Raw genomic sequence first — 23,175 nt, forward strand, 5'->3', positions numbered from 1 at the left:
TCATTTGTTTTTATAAGATCTGGTTAAATTCTCTGTTATTTTGATATGACTATCCACCTAGTAGTTGAACTTTAACCTTGCTGACTAGTTGATGCTAACGAATTTGATTGAGAGATTATTTTATTTAGTTCCGTCTTTTATTGATGCATATGCATTCTATAATATCGCTATGTAGATATTGTTGTTACAGTTTCTGACAGGGTACCATCTCGAGGTTTGTTCCAGCTGCTCTCTTCCGTACGTACAACTTTGCACTCTGACCCAAGCGTCTCAGAGTACCTGACCTATGCAAACCTTCCCTGGTCACTGCATATCAGAAAGGAAGTTTTTTCTCCTCACGAAACGCTGACCAACACTAAGACTGAGGATTTAGTATTTTGTCAAATAGTACGAGATGTACTTCAGTACCCCTGCATACGAGTACCAGTAAAAGGAATTCATGAGGCAAAGAAGATGTTAGGTGAGATATAGCATATCACAGATTGGCGAGTTGATCACAGCTTGGTGAATTGATAACGGACTAGTGGATAAATCTGCTGATATAACTCAAATGGTTATGAGGCTATAGCCTCATATCCTAAAATGGTAAACTCCTTAAACATCCGGTAAAAATCAGTAGTGAAGAGATATAGATCCCTTGCTGTACTTTTATGGATCCGATAGGTGCAGTTGAAACTAATTTCCTGCAAAGCTGAAATCTAGCTGTGAAACTCGCATGTTTGTAAAGTATGACTATAATCCATGTCAGGCTAATCCGGTCTCTGTGGTGTACGCGCATGCATTGCATGTAATCTTACTGCTAATCCTCATTTAGTACGTAATTCTGGTTTTAAAGAGAATTGAGTATTAGCAGGTTTCATCCTTGGCCTTTGTAGGGTAACACAAGATGCGCGCGTGTCAGCACATTGAATGGTGTAGTTGTATATCACTACATGTCGACCTTACGAGACATGACAGTATTATTACTTTGTTGACATGTTGAATAGCGGGAGAGAGGTACTCGTCTTTGGTTCAATGGTGCATTAAACTTGGTCGTGTGTTATTTTCCTACCGCAGCAATGATTTGGAACAATCTAATGCTTTGTTTCACAAGCTAGATTTTATCAAACACAATGTTATCTCTAGATGCGACTCCAGTCATCATCCTGTTTGGCACCAGAATTATTATCCACGGCTATGCTAACTGTTCACATGTCATCAATCATATGATGCAGAGAAGGTAGCGGATTAGGTTCGATCAAAGGGCTTATTTAAAATGCTATAAAATGCCCTCAATAGAAAGATGATGAACAAGAGCTTATCTATATAAAGAGTCAATATGAGGAGAAATACAAAGTCTTTTAGTGAAGTTCCAATGAAATATGGCAATCGTGACACGAAAAACATTTCTGAGTTGTCACAATCTCTACCGAGGAGTTGCGCTCCCATCTGTGAACAGTAAAGCGTAGCGTGAGGTATTCAACTTTCACCTAGCATAGTAGGCCTACCAATAACTGTATAAACAAAGCTATAACAGGATTAACAGTGTGTTGCATGACCTTCGCACATTCCCTGATTGGTTTTGAGGTGTCATACAAGCAGGTGTTTACCAATTGGCATAATATCACAGCTCATCCCTTACATGTAATACTGTGAGGCAATTGAAAAAGCTGTAGCAATAAAATGTGTGATAATGACAAACCTAATTCTTTTGCGCACAGTTGAGCAATACTTCCAGTGGCGGCCATATTTTGTGCAAAAAGTTTCATTTTATACATTATTTTGCCCCCTCATCTTTTTGCTTTTTTTCCCGAAAAGTTCTGGCAGATTTTCACTCCGGTTTACAATCATCAATATAGGCATTGTTAACTTGTTGAGATTTTGTTTATTTAGCCTTGACCTTTGTTTGCGTGCAGGTGACATTACAGTGGAAAGCATGACAAGTCCAACAGTGTCCAGGGAGCTCAAGACAAGCCTCATCAAGCTAGCTCGTGGCTGGCCTTTCTACTTTGCGAGAATATTCATTGTGGCTGTACGTTAAGTACGACTATTCAGTTCTGTTGACCAACCGTGCATTCAATTTCGCAAGAAGTCGGTCATTAATTAACTCCCTGCAGGTATAAACAGACACTTTGGTTGTAACAGCCCAAAAGCTTAAAATATCCATGGGCTGATGACATTTTCTGTTATATATAACTGGGTGTAACTGGGTCCCCGCCAGCCACATTGTCTAATGAGAGCCAAAGTCATACTCCTTTCCATTCTTTTGCTCGATTTCTCTACTTCTTGCAGCTTCCATGTCAAGGTTATTGTTATTCATGAATGGCAACCGAGAAGCCCTCGCCGCCCATCATGCTAGTCTTAGCATTGTATTTTCTATGCTTGCCAAGTGAATACCGGAGTCCACCCATCTCCGCTGGTCTTGTCTTTTATTTTGGTGTAGCAATTGCATTCTATGGACCCAGTGTTAGTTTCACCTTGAGCGTATATGACCTATTCTTTGCCGGCGTAAAATTGTATTAACAATTTGTAGTCATGCATTTTGTTTCACCACAACATGTAGCTAAAGAGAATTTTAAACTTTGGGATGGGAAACAAAATCAAGGAAGTCTTGAACTCTGATATAAATATGTAGCAAATAAGAATTTAAAATAAAGGCAAATCAAGAAATCTCATGGCAGACAACTGCATGTAATCAAGCTGATTGGATATCTGCTATCATTCACAAGCCACAACCATAGACATACTTATGGCTTCAACTGACTGCAAGAGAGAGAGAGAGAGAGAGAAATCTGTTTCACTACAAGCACTGCAATGAGCATTGCAGTTTGTATAGACAAATAAGGAAGTAGGATGAGCAAACTTTGAATATAGTTAAGGATAAGCTCTGGATGTTGGGTGACGCACGGATTAGGTTTAAGTACATATCATTTATAATAGTACTTATCCGAACATCTGCAATGTTCGTGGTTGCCTCAATTAACTTGCTAATCAGCTCTTGACTTCAACTAAGCTTATTGTCTCAGGCTGTCCTCGCGGTAGCCAAGCTCTGACCCCTAATCTTATTGTCTTTTTCTCAGCTCTCCAAGGATTAACAAATCCTTCAGCAAACTCTGTATCAATACCCAATCGTACAGTTATGAGATGTGGTCGAGTCTAACACCTGCCTGATAGCAATACTTACCTTTGCCGTTATGCGGTTTTACTACGATGATTTATGAGTGGTCTCGCTGTTGCAGGCAGAACCGTCATCAAATATACAGCTGTTGGCAGTGAGCCATGATGGTATTAGGTTTGGTCGGAGGGAAACTGTCACTGATAGTTCTGCCAAAGAAGAAGTTTCCGAGCTTTGCCACATATTGTATGTTAATCCTTCTTCATAATTAAAACCCTATGGACAGCCACAGCCGCTATAAATTATAAAGTTGATGAGAAAGTATACGAAAGTATACCGGTCTCTGTTTTCATTCATGTTTTTCATTTCGAGGTCACTGAATCTGTTATCATTTGTAGCAAACTAATCGTGAATCATAGCCGGTTAGTCCCGTGATTATCGCTTGCGCAAGTTTTAATGATTCGACAACTTTGCACGAGTGCATTTGTGCATTTGATGTCGTAAAGATCTTACAAGATGTTAAACTCTGCTTGAGATTGATGTCTGTGATACTGTTTATGGTACTAAAATTTATTTTTTCCAATGTTCTCTCTCGCTTACTTTTAGATGTATTTTTTGTTTGTGTAATCTCAGTCCGCCGCCGTTTATTTGTTATCAATAAGATCAGAGGAAGTGTCTTTTAATCCTCTAATAACTGCAATTAACTTCAGGCTGATGTGAATGCGGTGAGAAGTTGGGACGTTTAATTGCGCTGTTTGATGGCTAGCGATAAGACATGAATCTCCAGATTTCTCTATGATCTTCTTAAACGAGGAAGTTAATGTAACAACTCTCTATTGCACTTTTAATAACTGCGAAAGATTGTTATTAAAAGTGAACTTTTAATAACTGTGAACTTGGACAGTTAGGCTATAATGAATGTTGAAAATTATGAAGACATATTGCAGCTGAAGACACATTCAGTTTACAAGGTTTTGAAGGAACTTTTATTTTAACCAAGTAGATTGGCTATTGACAGGTATGAAGACATCTCACAGGTAAAGGTACCGAAGCCTGGAGTCTTCCATTTGACAGCTGAGCACAAGACGTACAAGGTTTGCAGCGTAAAGGTTAGTAATTGCTATCCTTAGAGCTTTCAACATAAGCATATGCAGATTGGTCAAACGCCGGTAGACATAGGTCCAGAGAATAACTTATACATTCGTAAACCGAGGCTTAAAGGTTGACTTAATTGCAACAAAATTCACATTACAGTTATTTGATATCAAAAGATTCATCATGTCTTACTCTGTTGTGTTGCAGGTGAAAAATATGTGAGAATGTGATTACAAGCTCTTAAAAGCTCAAAAACGAACAGTTAATCGAAGCCACACGAGACCGCCGTAGTCTGGATTCTCTTTCCCAAACGGCCCAAATGTGACGTAGTTGTGGGAGATGGTTTCTGTTTACACTTCCATGCAACCTTATTCGTCGAAATATTTTCACAAGTATACTTCACGCATTCAATAAAACCATGTCTATTGTTCTTACGCGTCTGTTTTATCGTCATTGTAATGCTGTCACTTTTAGCAGTGATATCTTATAACTTACCGTAAAAATTCATTTAATTTTTTAATCTTACCTCGAAGGAGTACATATCATTGTCTGATAATCATGACGAGCCTGTTGGTCACCTGTGATAATCGAAAAGTGCTGCAAAAATTATTTGCGAAGTATTGGCTCACATGATCAGATTACGACTTGACGATTCGATCAAGCCGAAACAGAACTGCAAAGTAGCGAGCATCTATATTTAATACGGGGTCTTCGGTGAAACCCGAAATGTTTGTCATAAACTAGTGCTACGATAAGTTACATATTGAGCTTTTTATTGGCCTTTCAGTTTAATAACCAAATAACTAATACTGTAATGACTACGTCAAATAAATAAACAGATTCCAATCTAAGGCGGCTTTTCGTTTTTTGAGCTTTTAAGAGCTTGTAATCACATTTCCACATATTCTGCACCTACAACACAACAGAGTAAGACATGGTGAATCTTTTAATACCAAATTACTGTAATGTGAATTTTGTTGTAAGTCAACCTTTAAAGGAGAATAAGAGACTAGCAGAAGTATTATAGAGCAAAACTGAAACTGAGCAGTTATAAGTTTGGCTCACAAAACAAAATAATCTCTCAATCAAATTCGTTAGCTTCATCTAGCCAGCAAGGTTAAAGTTCAACTACTAGGTGGATAGTCATATCAAAATGACAGAGAATTTAACCAGATCTTATAAAAACAAATGAAGATGTTGTAAGGACCTGCATTTAGGTCGGTATAGTTTTGTTAACTTTTCAACTTGTTCAGTAGCCTTATACCATGATTTGTAACAACACAACAGACTTGAAATATTTATATAGCTTGATAAATATGTCTAGTCTAATATCAGGGTGCCTCTCAACTACTCTATGTGTAATAATCATAGATAAACTATTCCAAGATTCTGAAACAAAGAGGCGGCACAACTCTTATGTTAGAGCGTCACTGCTTAATCAAAAAGGGATTTTCCAAGTATTGTACTCCAAATTAGATACTGTAGTATTTACTGTTGTTTTACCTCTTGCAAGATAAGTTACGCGATTGCTAAGTATTACCCGTATTGTCACAAATCACTTGCGATATACAGTGCTGAGTACGTGCCCGACTACTATGTTACTTGTAGGAGGCGTGAAATAAAGGATATAGCCTCTTGTTATTCCTCCGATCTCACTGTTACTTACTCAGAGCTTAATGAACCGGTTCGTCCTGCTGTTTATTTTGAAATATGATCACAGTAATGTTTTTTATTTATATATGACGTTGCGTCTGAGCGCATACATCCATCACACGAGCTAATGCTCACACTTGGCTGAGAGCAATAATTGCTAAAATTGCCTCGCTACATGAATTATTATACATTTAGTAACTTTTAACTGCTGCAAAAGTTTGACATCCCAACAAATTAATTTGATGCATGGCTCAATAAATGTCACCATCTTATTTTGCTTGGGTGTATTTGTCGCTTTTTAGGTGTTTAAACATGCTCCAAGCAGCTAGCTGCCTTACCTGAGCTTCTTTTGTCTGTATGGCATATGCGATTGAATTATAGGCAGTCAGGCTGGTTGTGGTGTGTCTGAGCCTCTGAGGGCAGGCGTCTGAGGGCAGGCGTCTGAGAGCAGGCGCTAAAAGTCTCCATCTTTTGGGCAAACGTTAAATTAAGTCTTTGAAGTTGTGGGTGTGGACTGCAAGTACAAATTCTGTGTGCATATCAAAAAATGCTTATTGATGCTTTGTTCTTGCAGTATGTTTAGCATTTTAATCTAAAGGTTCCTAACAATGACTAGTACATTATTAATGGGCTTTTTACTGTCCCTCTAGTAGCAGGTTGCTGCAAATGATAGATAATCATTTATTGTCCATTTTAGGCAGGTGCCATCGCTAACCTCATCAATGCTTATGGTGCTGAGGCTATGAAGGTATGTAGGACAGATGATAACATCTGGCATTAATGTACATTTACATGTATCTCCTATTGCCAACACTGAGTTTCTTTTACATGAGGTGTGATGGTCCAAACTACATGACATCCCGATACAAGTGCTTTGCCTAGTTTCTACATAGAAGTGTTTGATTTTTATACCTAAACTTAAATATAGGGCAAACCCTGTACTTATTCAGGGTGGGCAATGGGTTGAGGCCAAAGTTGACTGTATAACCTGTGAGCCTGGCTATCTTTCCTACAAGAAGGGAGACATCATTAAGTCGAAGCCTGATAGAATGTACTCCGTGAGTACATCACTGCCGGAACCTCGCGCGGGTAAGCTGTTCCATTGATGTTCCAATTAAATTCTCGCTGATGAACCTAAACTCCTTAATAATTACTCGTTAAATATGCTCTCTCTTTCGGTTTATTATCCACCCACACTTCTGGACAGTTCTCCCTATTTCCAACACTGCGTGGGAGGATTTCCTTGGTGCCAGCTTCCAATTACAACGCCTTGATAGTTTTTGTTTTCAAGAATTTTGTCAAATTCTCAAAAACAATTGTTGGCTTTCTAGAACAGTCATCTTAGCACATAATTAGCAAAGTTGTACTCCGTGTACAAACCTGAGCTTGAGGTCTGTAGCATATTAATAGAGTAGTGGGTGATGGTCATGACTGCTTTATTGACTTTGAATTTACCTATAGGAACTTGGCTTAGCAAATAGATAGCGGTGGGGGGGGAGATACAAGATACCCCCACATCTTCTCAAGCTATACTCCAGGCTTGATGTTTATTACTGGCCCGGTAAATCCAATTGATTGATTACTCTTGACTATGATAGATTATTCACGTTCTTCACCGCAAGTTGAAAAATATCGGTTTAGATTTATTGTGTTTAATTATTGATTTGACAGGCTTGCAGTTAATTGGCAGTTTTTTGACAGAATTTCTCCTTTTAATAAATGGTCTCTTTTGGTGAAAGACAAAGCAGAACGGAAGAATATTTCATCTGACTACACGCTTAGCTTCCTGTATTTCCATAGATATTTCAGCTCAGTGCAACACTTCTGTTTAAAGATTCTATTAGGAAAGCCTACTCCATATCTACCTTTCAGTTGAAGAGATAATTTTATATGCAGCTCATTAACTTACCACAAAATATTTCATCCACCAGAGTGCAGAGTGCAGAGTGCAGAGTGCAGAGTGCAGAGTGCAGAGTGCATAGGTAACATGCCCTACATTTAGGCTTATCATTCTCTGTAGTCACTTGTCTATTCAAAACAGGTTCTTTCTCTCAATGATGAACTTGCACAAAATTTTAGTACGGAGATATTATCAAAAAGTATCGATAGTTTTCTATAATTTACGATTGTTTTTAATGATTGAAGTGATCTGACTACTAAGATGTTTTAAGATAAAATCAACAAACGCTCAGATCAAGCGAAAGTGCAATTATGATACCTATAGATGCAAAACGACCAACAGAACAGATATGCCGCAACTTAAACGCAATTGCCGATATCAACGATAGCAAATAGTGAATTCTTCTGAACGCTTTAATCGCAATCAAGTTTTATCAGTTTTAATCTAGAAACATCCTGGCAATCAGATCACCTCAAACCTAAAAAATAATTACAAATAATAAAGAATACCGATCCTTTTTGATAAAATCTACTTAAATTTTAAGCGCATTCAATTTTTAGTTCTCATATCTGATGAATTTCTCTAAACTAAATGCATAGTCTTACGAGGTCCTTAATACTCACCATTTGATACATTTGTTCAGACTGCAATTTTACTACTGCATAGTCTTACGAGGTCCTTAATACTCACCATTTGATACATTTGTTCAGACTGCAATTTTACTACTGCATAGATTATCTTATGACCTAGTCAACTAGCGTATGTTAACCATGCTAGTACCTTAGGGAACAGAATCTCTTGTCTTATTACAGTAGGATTGTGTCAATCTGTCTTTGGTTTTCATTCTATTCTTGCTCTATAAATGCTCCATCACAGATTTAATTTGTCAACAGTGTGTTGTTTACTTATATTCCGTGATGTCCTTGTCATGACCACCAGGATTGACAAAAGTGTGAGAATTGGCACAGCTCAGTAGCCATACGCGTATCCGTATGTAGAGTAGCCATACGCGTATCCGTATGTAGAATGAGTGGTAGGAGGCAGACTTTCCCAGGTTGGGTCCCTTTTTAACCAGATGTCACATGGCCAACCTGTATCTACGTGCCAAACTTCAGCTGATTTTGTTGCCATCAGACCACATATTCTGCTTGAATAGTTCACGTAAGCTGGTTGTCATGCTTGAGTTAACACCACCCTTCATTACTCCTCTCGCTGCTTGTCTGTCAGACACAGATTAGACAGCGTTGAGTGCGGTTGAGAATTTGGATGCTTTACGATATAGCGATCAGTGCGAGCAAACTGGATAACATCGGATATATTAGTGATATGAAATTTAATAAACGAGATACAATGTCACAGATATCACCATCGCCTAGCAATGAGAGTAAGTTAAAATGAGATTGAGATTTTTGCAGTTTTCATGCAGCTGCCAGATATTGGTGGAACGAGCAATGGGTTGGCGTGAACTGAGAGTTCTCAAAAGAGCAGGTGCAATTGTTCACTTTCCGCAAGTGTTGCAATTTCTGTTCTGCGCTGTCGAAACCAGGACTTGATAAAATAAAATGTTAATCATAGTACATCTGATATTATAAGGTCTGAGCGATATAGGCAACACATACTACAGCGAGTTTGTTGAAAGGCGGCATGAGGTACATACCAGCAGTAATGGCTGATGTTTGTTCCTATAGGTTGGGTGTATGGATCCTTCAGTGGAAGATTGGGATCCTATTCAGAGGACAATGTGAAACCTCTTACCAAACGAGAGCTTAGCCGAACTGGCAGCTTTCAGGACACAAGGTCACGACATAGCAGCGGAATGGTGAGAATATCAATAGCCTACTAGTTCCTTGATAGCTGTTTGTAAAAGATCAGTCAGTGGTACAGTGCAAATGTTCATGACAAAGTATTTAGTTATTAAACAATCCAAGCTTTTTGAAAGTAAGCCATAAAGTTAAAAGCTAGGAAAATATGTTAACACGTTTTAAGATTAACCTTAGAATAACTAGTTACAATAATGATAAAAAATAGCTAATCAAGTCGAGATGGTGCGCTGGTGAAAAAAATGGAACTACTAAAGTATACTGGCTACTTTAGTAAACCGTTTCAAAGAAAAACTGTGTGACCATGTTTAAATATTTGAATGAAGGATTGGAATCATGCAAAACTAAGAAAGAGCCTGAGATGTTTCATATAGCAGTAGCTTCTGGGTCTTACCAGTTTATTAATTGCCCAAATCCTTTTAACAGAGTGAGGGAGAGCCGAGTCAGTATAGCGGGAAATACTCGATGCTTGAGTTTTCTATGGTGTATTTCAGAGAGAACCTGGACAGGTGTGTATTCCTCTCGGCTTCCATTGATACTTGTGCTATGGGATATTGTTATATCGGTATTTCTATCACTTATTGTAAAATGATCTTATTACTCTTCCCTGAAATGAGGTGCTACAGTACCGATAGACTATTACTAGAGTAGAAGGAATAGTAATAGAGTAGTAGGAGTAGTAATAGAGTAGGAATAGTAATAGAGTAGGAGGAGTAGTAATAGAGTAGTAGGAGTAGTAATAGAGTAAGAGTAGTAATAGAGTAGAAGGAGTAGTAATAGAGTAGGAGTAGTAATAGAGTAGGAGTAGTAATAGAGTAGTAGGAGTAGTAATAGAGTAGTAGGAGTAGTAATAGAGTAGAAGGAGTAGTAATAGAGTAGGAGTAGTAATAGAGTAGGAGTAGTAATAGAGTAGGAAGAGTAGTAATAGAGTAGGAAGAGTAGTAATAGAGTAGGAGTAGTAATAGAGTAGTAGGAGTAGTAATAGAGTAGGAGTAGTAATAGAGTAGAATGAGTAGTAATAGGGTAGGAGTGGCAATAGAGTAGAAGGAGTAGTGATAGAGTAGGAGTACTAATATTCTACAAACTTCAGTTGTACAGTATCAGTTATCACTATAGTGACCATGATTAACTGAATCGAGGGACTTTTTTCTTGTCATTTCATCTAACTGCCAAGGTTTTAACTCTACAGAGATAAGCATCAGCTGTGTGTGTTGCAAGATTCACACAATGGACAAACACATTAATTTTTTGGCTGTACCAACTATTGGTAAATGGCTTTTGGTAAACCTCCAAATATTTAAAGAGATAGTTAATGTAGCGCGGACTGATTATCGAACATTTTCTATGAACAACAAAATGTTATTCATATCATGACGTTTCATTCTGGAAACTTACCAGGTACAGCACAAGGCCTAATGAAATGGGCATTCAGAGCAACATAAAGCTCATAGAGAACTCCAAACTCCCTGGGTTGAAGAGAAAGAAATCTTTCACGAAACAGAAAGATACAGGTAGAGTAACCAACTACAGTATATACGGTATATATTTATCCGTGTTTAGGGAGACCACTCGTATGTTGCAACACACAGGATTTCCCATGATCTGTGAGAGTAAAGCAGCGTATTAGCATGCTCCTGACTCAGTATGCTTGATTTGTTTCCCCGGGCTGCTTGAATTGTTGCCAGAGTACAATTAAAACCTTAATTGATTCTAGGGTGGAGAGGAACACCGTGATATCGATAGATAAATCCATGCTTACTGGGACTTTAACTCAAGTATAGCAGTGCTTCAATTGTTTTTAAAAGACATGTTAATATAAATTATATAAATGTAAATTGCAGAAAAACTTCAGCGACAAGAGAGCTGGTCGTGGAAGGAGCAGGCAGACATGATCAAATGGACAAAGGTAGACATATGGTTAAAGCTCATATGGTTGAATATGATAGGTAGAGTGTAACATTTGGAAAGCGCTTGCCAGTTTCTTTAAGCACTATCAACCTTGTGTTGCAGACTCCTATCGTTTCATCTTTACTTAAGCTGCCAACAGAGCAAATGAACAAAGTAGCTGTGGACTGTTTCTACTCGATACAACAGTTCATGGGTGATCAGCCGCTTGGTGCCGCTGAGACAGACGTAGACTGTGTTTTTAGAATACTCAAGGTAATGTCTTTTTCCCCTTTCCATCTCTACTATGCCTACAGCTACACTCGCTTATGTCAGCCAAAATAATGACATGCTGAAAGACTACATCAACTTGTCGCCATCTTTGGTGCGTTTGTCCACAATACCGCATTTACTTAAAGGAGCAAAGACTAGCCAAATTGTCACCTCAATTGCAAATTTTATGTTGGTAGCAACTTGATGCTTAATAAAATCTATTAAAGATTGTCTGCTGCCACAACCTCATGAATATACACCTGAATAATTCAGCATATCATTGGATGCGATCTGGTAGGTTGTCATGGCAACCAACTTCGCGTACGCTGTGAATAATGGTTTGAAGAGTAGACAAATTATCTCTTTCAATTGCAGTGTAGCTACAATAAGTTATATTTTCTTTTCTGTAGGCAAGCCACCAATGCTCGGAGCTGAGAGATGAAATATATTGTCAATTGGCAAGGCAGACAACCAACAACAAGAGCTCAAATAGGTATGTGAGCTCATTGCTGGCACCTCACCCAGTATGTTGTAGCGCTTATTATGGGCTATATGATTCTTGCAACATTAATGTGTTGAAAGCTGGGCCATGGGGTGAATCAATGGTAATTGGATTGATAATCTTTTGCAATCAAGTAGTGATGTCAGAGATCTCTTTCTAATCTCCTGGTTGGTACTCACCATAGTACCTCTCCTGACAAGTGGTCGTACCTTAGGGCGCTATTGATTCCCATCTATGGATAGCGATACTTTAAATGTACTTTTACCAATCTTATTAATATTCCATTTTGTTCTCACGCTTTCATATATTTTAAACTTGAAGAACAAAAGGCACATTTGAATTCTGGTTTTGTATGGGTGCTCTACCTTTAATATTCAGCAGTACATGTTTTTGCAATCCAATTAGTTGTCCAGTTCACCAGGTAGTCCCGCCATTGGCCTATATCACGTGGATATCATTAGTACTTTTCTATATGTAAAAGGACTGCTAAGGCAGCATATATTTCTTTTTTTTACAACTTTTAGAAGGATTAATTATACTTTACAGATTATCTAGTTAAAGTTTTGAATTAAATTTAAAACTTGGTTGACCAGAAGCATATGAAGGTTTTGTCGCAGCGTGATGTGATTAGTTGGGTGATCAGTGAATAGCCGTGCGATTGGTTAGGTGAGAATTTGATAGGTATGTGATTGGTTAGGTGAGAATCTAATAGATATGTGATTGGTTAGGTGAGAATCTAATAGGTATGTGATTGGCTAGGTGAGAATCTAATAGGTATGTGATTGGTTAGGTGGGAATCTAATAGGTATGTGATTGGTTAGGTGAGAATTTAATAGGTATGTGATTGGTTAGGTGAGAATCTAATAGGTATGGGATTGGTTAGGTGAGAATCTAGTAGGTATGTGATTGGTTAGGTGAGAATCTAATAGGTATGTGATTGGTTACAGTCAGAGCTGTCTGAGAGGCTGGCGACTATTCACACTTCTCGCCTGCTGGTTCAGTCCTTCAGATGTTCTTAAACCTTTCCTCATCAACTACATTCAGCAAAACGCTTCCGACCCTTCTCGGCCCTATCATGCCTCCGCTCATAATTGTCTGCAGATGCTACGCAAAACAATGAAATTTCGTGGCCGACGGAATGTGCCAAGTATTGAAGAGATAACAGACATTGCTGTAAGTTAACACAAATTTCTGCTGTATTAATGTTCAAATGCGGAGATTCAGCCATAGAATCTCAAGTATCAATGGTTCCATCGAATGGGTTTGTGATATTGTAGCGGGGTAAGCTCATTAAAAGACAGGCAATACTGCTACCAGGCGGAATTCCTTTTTACTCCAACATTTCTCCAAGCACCGTAAGTTTAATACACTTAATCATGTTCTCTATTGTTAAGTGACACTTTTTCATCTGAGTTTTAATTGAATCCTCTCCAAGTTAGACGAACTCTCCCTTTTTAATCTTTGCAGTTTGATTAATGGTCAATGTCAGCCATCTATGAATCTTTGCTTTCTTAATTCGTTAGATGTTATATAGCCACTTACGGACCAATGCTTTAAAGTTTGGCCAAAAGATTTTCGATGCACGTTAAAGTTCTGAAAGGACACCTAGCGCTAGCCCTTTGACGCGTTAACGACAAGGACAAAAGAATAAGTAGACTAATAACTCGCATAAGACCGGGATTACAGGCTACACCATGGGATTCTGAGCTATTAAGATTAGTCATCCTCTCCTAGTAGTTAATCTCGAGCAAAGCATCAGTTGGGCTTCCATAATCTTCTTAGCAGTTATAAATGAACTGACAAATTGTAAGCCAAACTTGTCAATGAATTGCAACACAGGATTGTACATGAGACGACATCGTTTTGAGGATGAATATAGGCTCTCCAGTGACATATTGAGACTTTTTGCCTCTCATCAGACCATTGGAGGTTCATTTAATCTCTATAGTTGGATTAATAGCACAGAATATAAAGATTTATTGCGCTGCTAGAAGCTTTTGACAAAGATGAGCGATAACTTGGCCCTAATCCACTGTGGTTAGAGTGTTAATATCCGTATGATTTTGTGTTGACAGTGCGGTCAGAAAGCTTTCTTAATTCTCTTATTTTCTCATTTGCCAGGTGGTGCAGGACATAATTGATGAGATCTGCTCCAAGCTCGGAGTTGTCAGTCAAATGGAGCAAGATGAATACACAGTATTTGCTATGGTAGAGTCGAGTGAGTCTTTTTGTACCTCTCTCCGGTTCTCAGCGAAACCACTTCCGTTGACTGCCTAGAACTATTTCTAATTGGTATATAATCTATTTCTAGGTAGATTTATCTAATATCAAAAACTATTTAAAAACACTTTCAGATATAATGTGTAGTTTATAGAATACTATTTATTTTACGCGCTTGGTGATTAACACGATAGTATTGAGAAAAACTTGAAGACATTTAATAAAAGGTACAGTTTCAGTAATTGTAATACAAAAACCTTGTATACTGATCGTATAAAAATTAACAACATTTTACGCAGTTGATGTTTAGAGAATACAGAGATTGTTAGCTGTGCTGCTTGTTTCATTTAAATTGTAGAGAACCGACATACTTAGATATTATTCTATACAAGATAGTTTTACCAAATTAAAACAAATACAATGAACACATTTAATCACAGGCTATTTTCCTTGCAGACAACGAATACTCCCGACTCAAACGAGAAGAGTATATAATGGATGTGGTGACTGAACTAAGGCTACAAGGCAAGGAGTGCGCACTGATATTCGAGAGAACGAGCTGGTATTTTCCTTTAAGGATTGAGTCAGCCACATACGAATACCTTGATATGATGTTCATGCAGAGCATTCCTGATTACATAGACGGCTACCTGCTCACCCTCGACCATAACAGCACTATTCCACCAAGACAGTTGGTAGGTCTACTTATCACTGCTAATGATAATGGTAGAAAATCAATCAAAGCCTTGGTTTTCGTGTGTCAGTATACAAGAATATGGTAATTGACTTTTGGCCAATCCTCGCTTATGATTTACATCAACTATTGCTGTATTTTGTAGGATGATATCGTAAGCATAGCAGCTCTCCTGTATCGCTCTGCTGGTTATGAAGATAGACCGGAGTCTCTGTAAGTTTATTTCCTCTTTTTTGGTTTGAAGTGTGAAAAAGGAAACCTTCAATGTCGCCGCTTTAGGCTTTCCTTGAAGACAATTGGCAAGCGTAGTCAGTAGTGTTAGGTCACATTATATGACTAAAATGTTGTTGTTCATTGTTGTTTGTGGTGGCGCATGAAATATTTAGAATACACGGCAATCCAGTCATACACAGGACTCCTTCATATTACTTTTTATTCTGGTTATCGCAGGAAAGAGGTTGAGAGTTACTTCCCAGGACCTGTTTTATCACTCGGTCTTCTTCGTCACCAGCAGTTCTTGGATGGTGTGAACAGAAAGCTAGCTCGTCTCACTAATTTCAGCAGTGAGGATTGCAAAGTCGAGGCACTAAATATGCTCAAAAGATGGCCACTATTCGGTGCATCCTTCTTCAGCATTCAGGTTTGCATTAGTAATATATCGGATGTTATTAATATGTCGCAATCTTTGGCTAACTAAGAAGGAAATATGTATTCCTCTACTTATTTTTTCTTTACATTATTATGACAGAGTGAGAGGACGCGCGTACCGGCTGAGTTAGTATCTTTAATGATTAATTGTTTTCCTTCATCTTATGATTAGTTGCAAACGTTCTGATTATGCACATTTTACGATCCGTGTCCCAAGATCTACCATTTAAGCAATATGGTGATTCTAACAGGAACTCACTTATGATACTGCAGAAAATTGACTGACTTGAAAACAACAACAGGTGCCTAATGACATTAATAGTTATTTCTGTCACGGGAGCTAGAAAAATAGTTTCTGCAGTGCAACGATGTAAAGCTGCGTTTTAGTCAAGTTTTTACATCTTGTCTGTGTGAATGCGCTTGGAGGAGCAATAATTTATATTTTGGTTTGCCCTGTCATTTACAATTCTAGACTTGGACATTTTGAAGCCATTAATTTGATGAATGGCAGCCATATTGTCACCATTATAATTAATAATGGCTGATAGAGTTCCCGTTGCGGTTTGTATTCGGAGGTTCTGTTTACTTTGGTGACCTTAACCTTGCTCCTGTTTTAGTGTCTCACAGAGCCCAAGGTAACTGGAGATTGTTTGTTGGCTGTCAACAGAGCTGGTATCCATTTCTTACACCACAAAACACATGTAGGTTCACATATGTATTATTTGTGTATGTAATACACACAGGTTCACATACGTGTATGTATTACATATGTGCATATGTAATACACATAGGTTCACATAGAAATTACCTACATGCGCGACACACTGTAGGTTCACATAGAAATTACCTACATGTGTAATGTATGCAGATTCACATATAAATTATATATATATATAATTTATAGGTGAACCTGCACACATTATGCGTTATTACATACATGTAACGTGTGTAGCTCCACATAAATTATTTACATATATTACTATACACTCTGGTTTATATCTTATAAGAAAACGGGTGTGGAACCTTAACTTGGATAGCTATGACCTTGCTGTGCCCTTTCCAACTGGAAAGACAGATTTACCCTGAATGATATGATTGTGCAATTTGTATAGTTAGCTATTTTAAGAAAATTGCAAAATAAGTTTGTATGCAATGCAGCTGCTTGTACGAGAGTATCATTAATTTACGTTGCATTGAAAGTAGATGAAGCTAATGGTAATAATAAATTATCTGTCGATCCGATTTTGTTTAAAACTAATCAAATACACTGAAAAACGATAACGCTGATAAATTAGAAATGTCTAACCACTGAAAAGTCGACATTGTTTACTGTAGGCCACTTGACATCTACAGACAATACAAGAGTTCTATAACAGATGCCTTGGGACGGTACCTTTGACCACAAAATTGCTTTTTGTATAACATCAGAAATATTGTAGCTCTCTATTGCATTAAAACACTTGAGGCTGGACGCTTTTTCTCAAGCGCTCTAGCTGAAGGTGGAAGTTCGTATTCTATTGATAAAAAGTCACACGCTCACTTGACAAACCGGAGCCAGTTCCTAGTTTTATTTATTTGAACCGTCTATTGTCAATCATTCAGCAGATTAATAAGCATCTCTATTTTGTCCCTTGTCCGTGTACAATCGATTGATTCTACATCAGTATTGTTATTTTACTATTAAATACTTGTAAAGAAGGATTATATAGATGTCCATTTTTTTATTTGCAGAAAGTAATCTTGTCTTATCCGTTCACGGATATCATATCTTCAAGAAAGATATCTTCCGCCAAGATTAGTGACACGCAATATCTTGACATCAAGGTCGGCAATAACATGGTGCAGAAAGTGGTGAGAGTAGAGACTTCGCAAGGCCCTGATATCGCTCATCTTATTGGACAATATGTTAAAGCAGTGAATAGCAGTGCGAAATTATCATCTTAAGCAACAATCTAATCAGACTTTTTATACAAACATGTTGTTTTTAGCTGCCGCACCACAAATATTGCTGCGAGTTTAGCGACAATCATCCAATCTCTTTCGCGTCTTGTAAATGACTCCTTCCTTCTCGCTATAGTCTTACTTATTTGACTATGCCATCTTTGTAACTTTTCACCATCTATATCTATCATAATTTATTTGAAATCTATTTTTGTATTCTTCTTAGAATAACTTTGCGTATATTTCGCTTTGCTTCCAGTTTTAACATGAACTATGAACTATATAAATAAATTATTTCTTACAGCAAAGCATTTTGGTGTGATATTTTTACTCAATTTCATGCCAGATTATAATTATAAATAACAATACTTTTTTTTATTAACTTTTGCACTTTGTTCGGTCTGTTCACCTGCTGTTACATTATTAATGTTAACTTGTGAGAATTACTTAGTTGGGCTTTAGCCATTTTAAACACATGTAGAAATACATAAGAAAAACCTTGCAATTGTGGTGACTCTACTGGTGTGGATAGAGCAGAAGGGGGAAGCAACTTCTTATTATAAAAATGTGATAAGAAGCGCTTCGTGCTGTTGCTGCTCTCCCAAACACCATTAGTGACATGTAGAACTGTGTGACTGACTGTAAAACAACTGAATCGAAGGATGCAAAGACCCAAAGCGGTGATACGGAAAACAGTTTCACTTTTTTAAATAAAAAACTTCGTCAAAAATTATATCATTTACGTATTGCTGCTTTCTGACCCATTTATAATGTTGTTATAAGGCAAGTCGTCAAAGTAGCGATTCGTTTAGCCACGTGAATCATTAGCTGTAAGACAACTTGTCTCACTAAATTCCAAAAAGAATGAGAAATAAAACCTAACAGTTACTTTTTAAAAGGTCAGAATTTTTCTACACAAGATTTGTTTGAATGAGTTAATATGTTCGCACTTAAAACAAAGTTATGTTTGACAAATAAAACTTACTTTTAACTTCATAAGCTATCCTACCTACATAGCTGCACAATCATTTGTGTTAAGGGGATCCTGACTTGTCATGACTGCTTTTACAAGGACATGCTACTAATAAATACACAAACAAAAACAAATCCTCAATTTATATTGTAGATATACAAAAACTTTGCAAACAGCGCGTACAAAACATGTCATAATGTTTACAAATACCAGATACAAATGGCGGACTCTTGCAGTTGTAGTCCAATTCATTCCTTTTATATTACAATAAATTACTAGATGAATGTTTGGTGTTGCACGGGTAATAAAAAGGTTTTTTGCGCTGAAAATTTATTTTTGATCAACATATATGACATTTACCTTTTTAAATTTTAAATGAGAGTGTTTGTTTTGTGCTGTAAGTTTAATTAAGGTTTTGCTATATATATATATACGTACCTACATATATATATATATGTACCTACATATATACATACAATTGTAGCACTTTGTGAAAGTCTGCGCACATAATTTTCTTTTAGCACTCTAGCAGTCTCGCACGCCATTAAAAAATGGCAGGTGTAATAAGTATGACCACAATTATTCTTTAGTATGGCAAGGTGGCTGTGTGTTGTAGTGATTAGTGCACCTGTCTGCAAAACCGGTGTTTATCAGTTGAATTGTAGTGCAAAACGGATATTTCTTTCCTAATGCTAGCAAGCACTGAAGGCGTGCATATTTTGTTACTATAATTGGTCATACGACAAACCAACAAACAAACACTTACTTAGATTTATATAGTAGCTAAATGCTCGGCGTTGCATGGGTAATAAAATACTTACCATTCTAACTTTTAAATGAAGGTGTTTGTTTATTTCTGTGTATGTCCGATCAATGCATAATTCAAATACAGGTATTTGAAAGGAAAACATTTCTAGCTTCTTATGCTAAGCATTCATTCAAGATTTAAAATGGTTGATAAACAGTGGCAGGTAATGTAGTTGCTATTGACTAAATTTCTTCACTCAATAAAGTTGTGTAGCTTGAGCTAATCTATAACTAGAACCATGTCTGTCCTACCGTCTAGGCGTTAAGTAAAAAGATTGCACCTCAAGGAATCGAACCCGTACATTCAGTGAATGGACAGAAGTGAAACCAGTTGCACTACCATTAAGCCACAAAATCAGCTTGCCACAACTTGGAATAATTGTAATTATAATCGTTATGCATCATGACCTCTCACGCAATCAGGATTTTCAAGCAAGCTATGTAGAATTAATCTACAGTGTAGCAAGGTGGCCATGTGGTGTTAGCACACTTGTCTGCAAAATCACCTTTTCCGAGTTCAATTCCTGTGCGAAGTAGTTTTTTCATGCGTATTTTAATTGCTATAACTGAACATACGACAGACAGACAGACAAACAAACACTTAGATATATAATTCCTTTTAGCCTATATATAGGCTAAAAGTACAGATACACTATATGTTTATAAGTTTATATATATATGATACACAATATGATACCGTTAATATATATAAATATATATAAACTGTATCTGTATGTAACCTGTATATGGCAAGCTATATATATAAAAAAATTGTTTCCTCACCGCAGTTAACCCATATGGGTGGTAATTGCTGCTCTAACTCGGGTCTCCTACCAGAGACCAGGGAGTGTGAGCACTCGCCTCAGAATCTTAGCTCTTCCCAATAGCCCACTTTTTTTGCAACTCACTTGAGTTGATTGCTGTCGGTATCTGGGCAAGCCGCATTTCACGTGCAGGTGTTATTGCGCTCAGTGCCTCAATGACTACTGGAATTACAGTTGTTCTTACATCCCAGTATTTTTCGATCTCTTCTCAAAGAGGAAGATATTTCTGTACTTTTTCTTTGCTGGCTATATTGTAGTCATTGGGTACTGCTATATTTATTATAGTAGTCCTTTTGTTCTCTTTGTTCACTACTACTACATGTATATCTGGTTGGTTTGCTAGAACATGCTTGTCAGTTCGGATGTAGAAGTTCCAGAGGATCTTAGCGTGGTCATTTTCATTGACCTTACCAGAAGCTTCCCACCAGTGTTGTGGTTTATTAAAACCATACTCATTACATAGACTTCTGTACACAACACCTGCAACATGCTTATAAAACTCAGTGTATATGTTTCTTGCTAGCTGCTTGCATCCATGGATGATGTGTTGGATAGTCTCAGGTGCATCTTTGCACAATCTGCATCTAGGATCGTTTCTAGTGTAATAGATTTTTGTTTGGAGTTGCCTTATTGGGAGCACTTGCTCCTGGGCTGCCATGAGTAGCGACTCTGTATTGGCTGTTAGGTTAACAAAGCCTATATATATAAAATATATTAAGAACTGAAAACTTTTAAAACATTTTACTACAAAAAAATTTTTGTTTTTGTATATATATATATACAAAAACAAAATTTTTTTTTGTAGTAAAATGTTTTAAAAGTTTTCAGTAGTTATATATATATACATGTATATATATATATATATATATATATATATATATATATATATATATATATATATATATATATATATATATATATATATATATATATATATATATATATATAAACTATAAATTCCTAAGAATTATGAACTAGTATTACTAAAATTAGAGTGCTCAACAATATATTGGAGCAGCTATATACTAATAAATTATTTAAAAGCAATACTTATCTTTTTTCTCAGCTACTGTCAGTTTCATGACTTTCTCATTCATCAGGCTGTGTTCTGATGAATGAGCAGCCTGATGAATGAGAAAGTCATGAAACTGACAGTAGCTGAGAAAAAAGATAAGTACTGCTTTTAAATAATTTATTAGTATATATATATATATATATATATACATATATATATATATATATACTAATAAATTATTTAAAAGCAGTACTTATCTTTTTTCTCAGCTACTGTCAGTTTCATGACTTTCTCATTCATCAGGCTGTGTTCTGATGAATGAGCAGCCTGATGAATGAGAAAGTCATGAAACTGACAGTAGCTGAGAAAAAAGATAAGTACTGCTTTTAAATAATTTATTAGTATATATATATATATATATATATATATGTATATATATATATATATATATATATATATATATATATATATATAGCCTATATATATATATATATATATAGCCTATATATATAGGCTTTGTTAACCTAACAGCCAATACAGAGTCGCTAATCATGGCAGCCCAGGAGCAAGTGCTCCCAATAAGGCAACTCCAAACAAAAATCTATCACACTAGAGACGATCCTAGATGCAGACTGTGCAAAGATGCACCTGAGACCATCCAACACATCATCAGTGGATGCAAGCAGCTAGCAGGAAATGCATTACACTGAGCGGCATAATCATGTCGCAGGTGTTGTGTACAGAAGTCTATGTGACGAGTATGGCTTTAATAAACCACAACACTGGTGGGAAACTCCTGGTAAGGTCAATGAAACTGATCGCGCTAAGATCCTCTGGGACTTCTACATCCGGACTGACAAGCATGTCCTAGCAAACCAACCAGATATAGTGGTGGTGGACAAGAAGAACAAGAGAGCTACTATAATAGATATAGCAGTACCCAATGGCTACAATATAGACAGCAAAGAAAAAGAAAAGGTAGAGAAATATCTCCCTCTTGGAGAAGAGATTGAAAAATGCTAGAATGTAAGAACAACTGTAATCCCAGTAGTCATTGGGGCACTGGGCGCAATAACACCGGCGCATAAAATGTGGCTTGCCCAAATACCAACAGCAATCAACTCAAGTGAGTTGCAGAAAAGTGCGCTGCTGGGAACAGCTAAGATCTTGAGGCGAGTGCTCAAACTCCCAGGTCTCTGGTAGGAGACCCGAGTTAGAGCAGAAACTACCACCCATACGGGTTAACCGGGATGAGGAAACAATTATATATATATATATATATATATATATGTATATATATATAAAATATATTATATCTTATATATATATAACCTATATATCTATATATATAGGTTTTGTTTGTATTTTAGAAACAAATTTTATGCTGAATAGTTTATTTACATATTTTTTCTTTTAACATCTAAATCTGCAAGAGTGTATTGCAATGTTCTTGAGATTAGTCTCAAGCATTGATGAAGTCAATGCTATAGAATCATAGGTCTGAGAAATGATATACAGCCCCCCAGAGGGGGGGCTGTAGTGAGCAATGATATATATTGTATTGACCAATGATATACATCCCCCCAGAGGGGGCTGTATATCATTGTTCTGAATAAAAATTGCATTTGTTCATTATTTTTTTAAGGTTTCAAACATCTCATTAGATTTCATAGTTGGTATTTTTTAACACCTAGTGCCATTTGCAAAATAATTTCATGCTGTTTCTACATTTGCAAATAGAGGGTCATCTTTTCATAATTGTGAGTATATATTATACAAACTTGTAAAGAGGTTTAATTAAAACGATTGTATTATTGTAACTTTAAAAGTTG

At 36.8% G+C, this 23,175-nt stretch overlaps 1 protein-coding gene across 1 annotated transcript; it reads left to right on the forward strand.

Moving 5' to 3' along the window:
- The first annotated feature begins 8,991 nt into the window (after positions 1-8,991).
- On the forward strand, positions 8,992-18,229 carry LOC137399736 (unconventional myosin-XV-like). The gene is made up of 15 exons (XM_068085952.1): positions 8,992-9,126; positions 9,431-9,561; positions 9,989-10,071; positions 10,961-11,073; positions 11,404-11,468; positions 11,573-11,722; positions 12,130-12,212; positions 13,169-13,394; positions 13,499-13,576; positions 14,343-14,439; positions 14,898-15,136; positions 15,281-15,348; positions 15,586-15,775; positions 16,401-16,484; positions 17,515-18,229. Exons 1-15 carry the CDS (start codon positions 9,009-9,011, stop codon positions 17,725-17,727), a joined length of 1,938 nt encoding a protein of 645 aa, XP_067942053.1. The 5' UTR covers positions 8,992-9,008; the 3' UTR covers positions 17,728-18,229.
- Positions 18,230-23,175: the final 4,946 nt, after the last annotated feature.

The sequence above is a fragment of the Watersipora subatra genome, chromosome 1, assembly GCF_963576615.1.
Source record: "Watersipora subatra chromosome 1, tzWatSuba1.1, whole genome shotgun sequence".
NCBI classification, from domain to species: domain Eukaryota; kingdom Metazoa; phylum Bryozoa; class Gymnolaemata; order Cheilostomatida; family Watersiporidae; genus Watersipora; species Watersipora subatra.

What these genes read in the sequence shown, in the direction of transcription:
- LOC137399736 (XM_068085952.1), top strand. Translation starts at nt 9,009, where the DNA reads ATGCTTTACGATATAGCGATCAGTGCGAGCAAACTGGATAACATCGGA. An exon ending in CACGACATAGCAGCGGAATG is followed by an intron (nt 9,562 to 9,988) that starts GTGAGAATATCA and finishes TCCTTTTAACAG; the next exon opens with AGTGAGGGAGAGCCGAGTCA. An exon ending in GAAGATAGACCGGAGTCTCT is followed by an intron (nt 15,349 to 15,585) that starts GTAAGTTTATTT and finishes TGGTTATCGCAG; the next exon opens with GAAAGAGGTTGAGAGTTACT.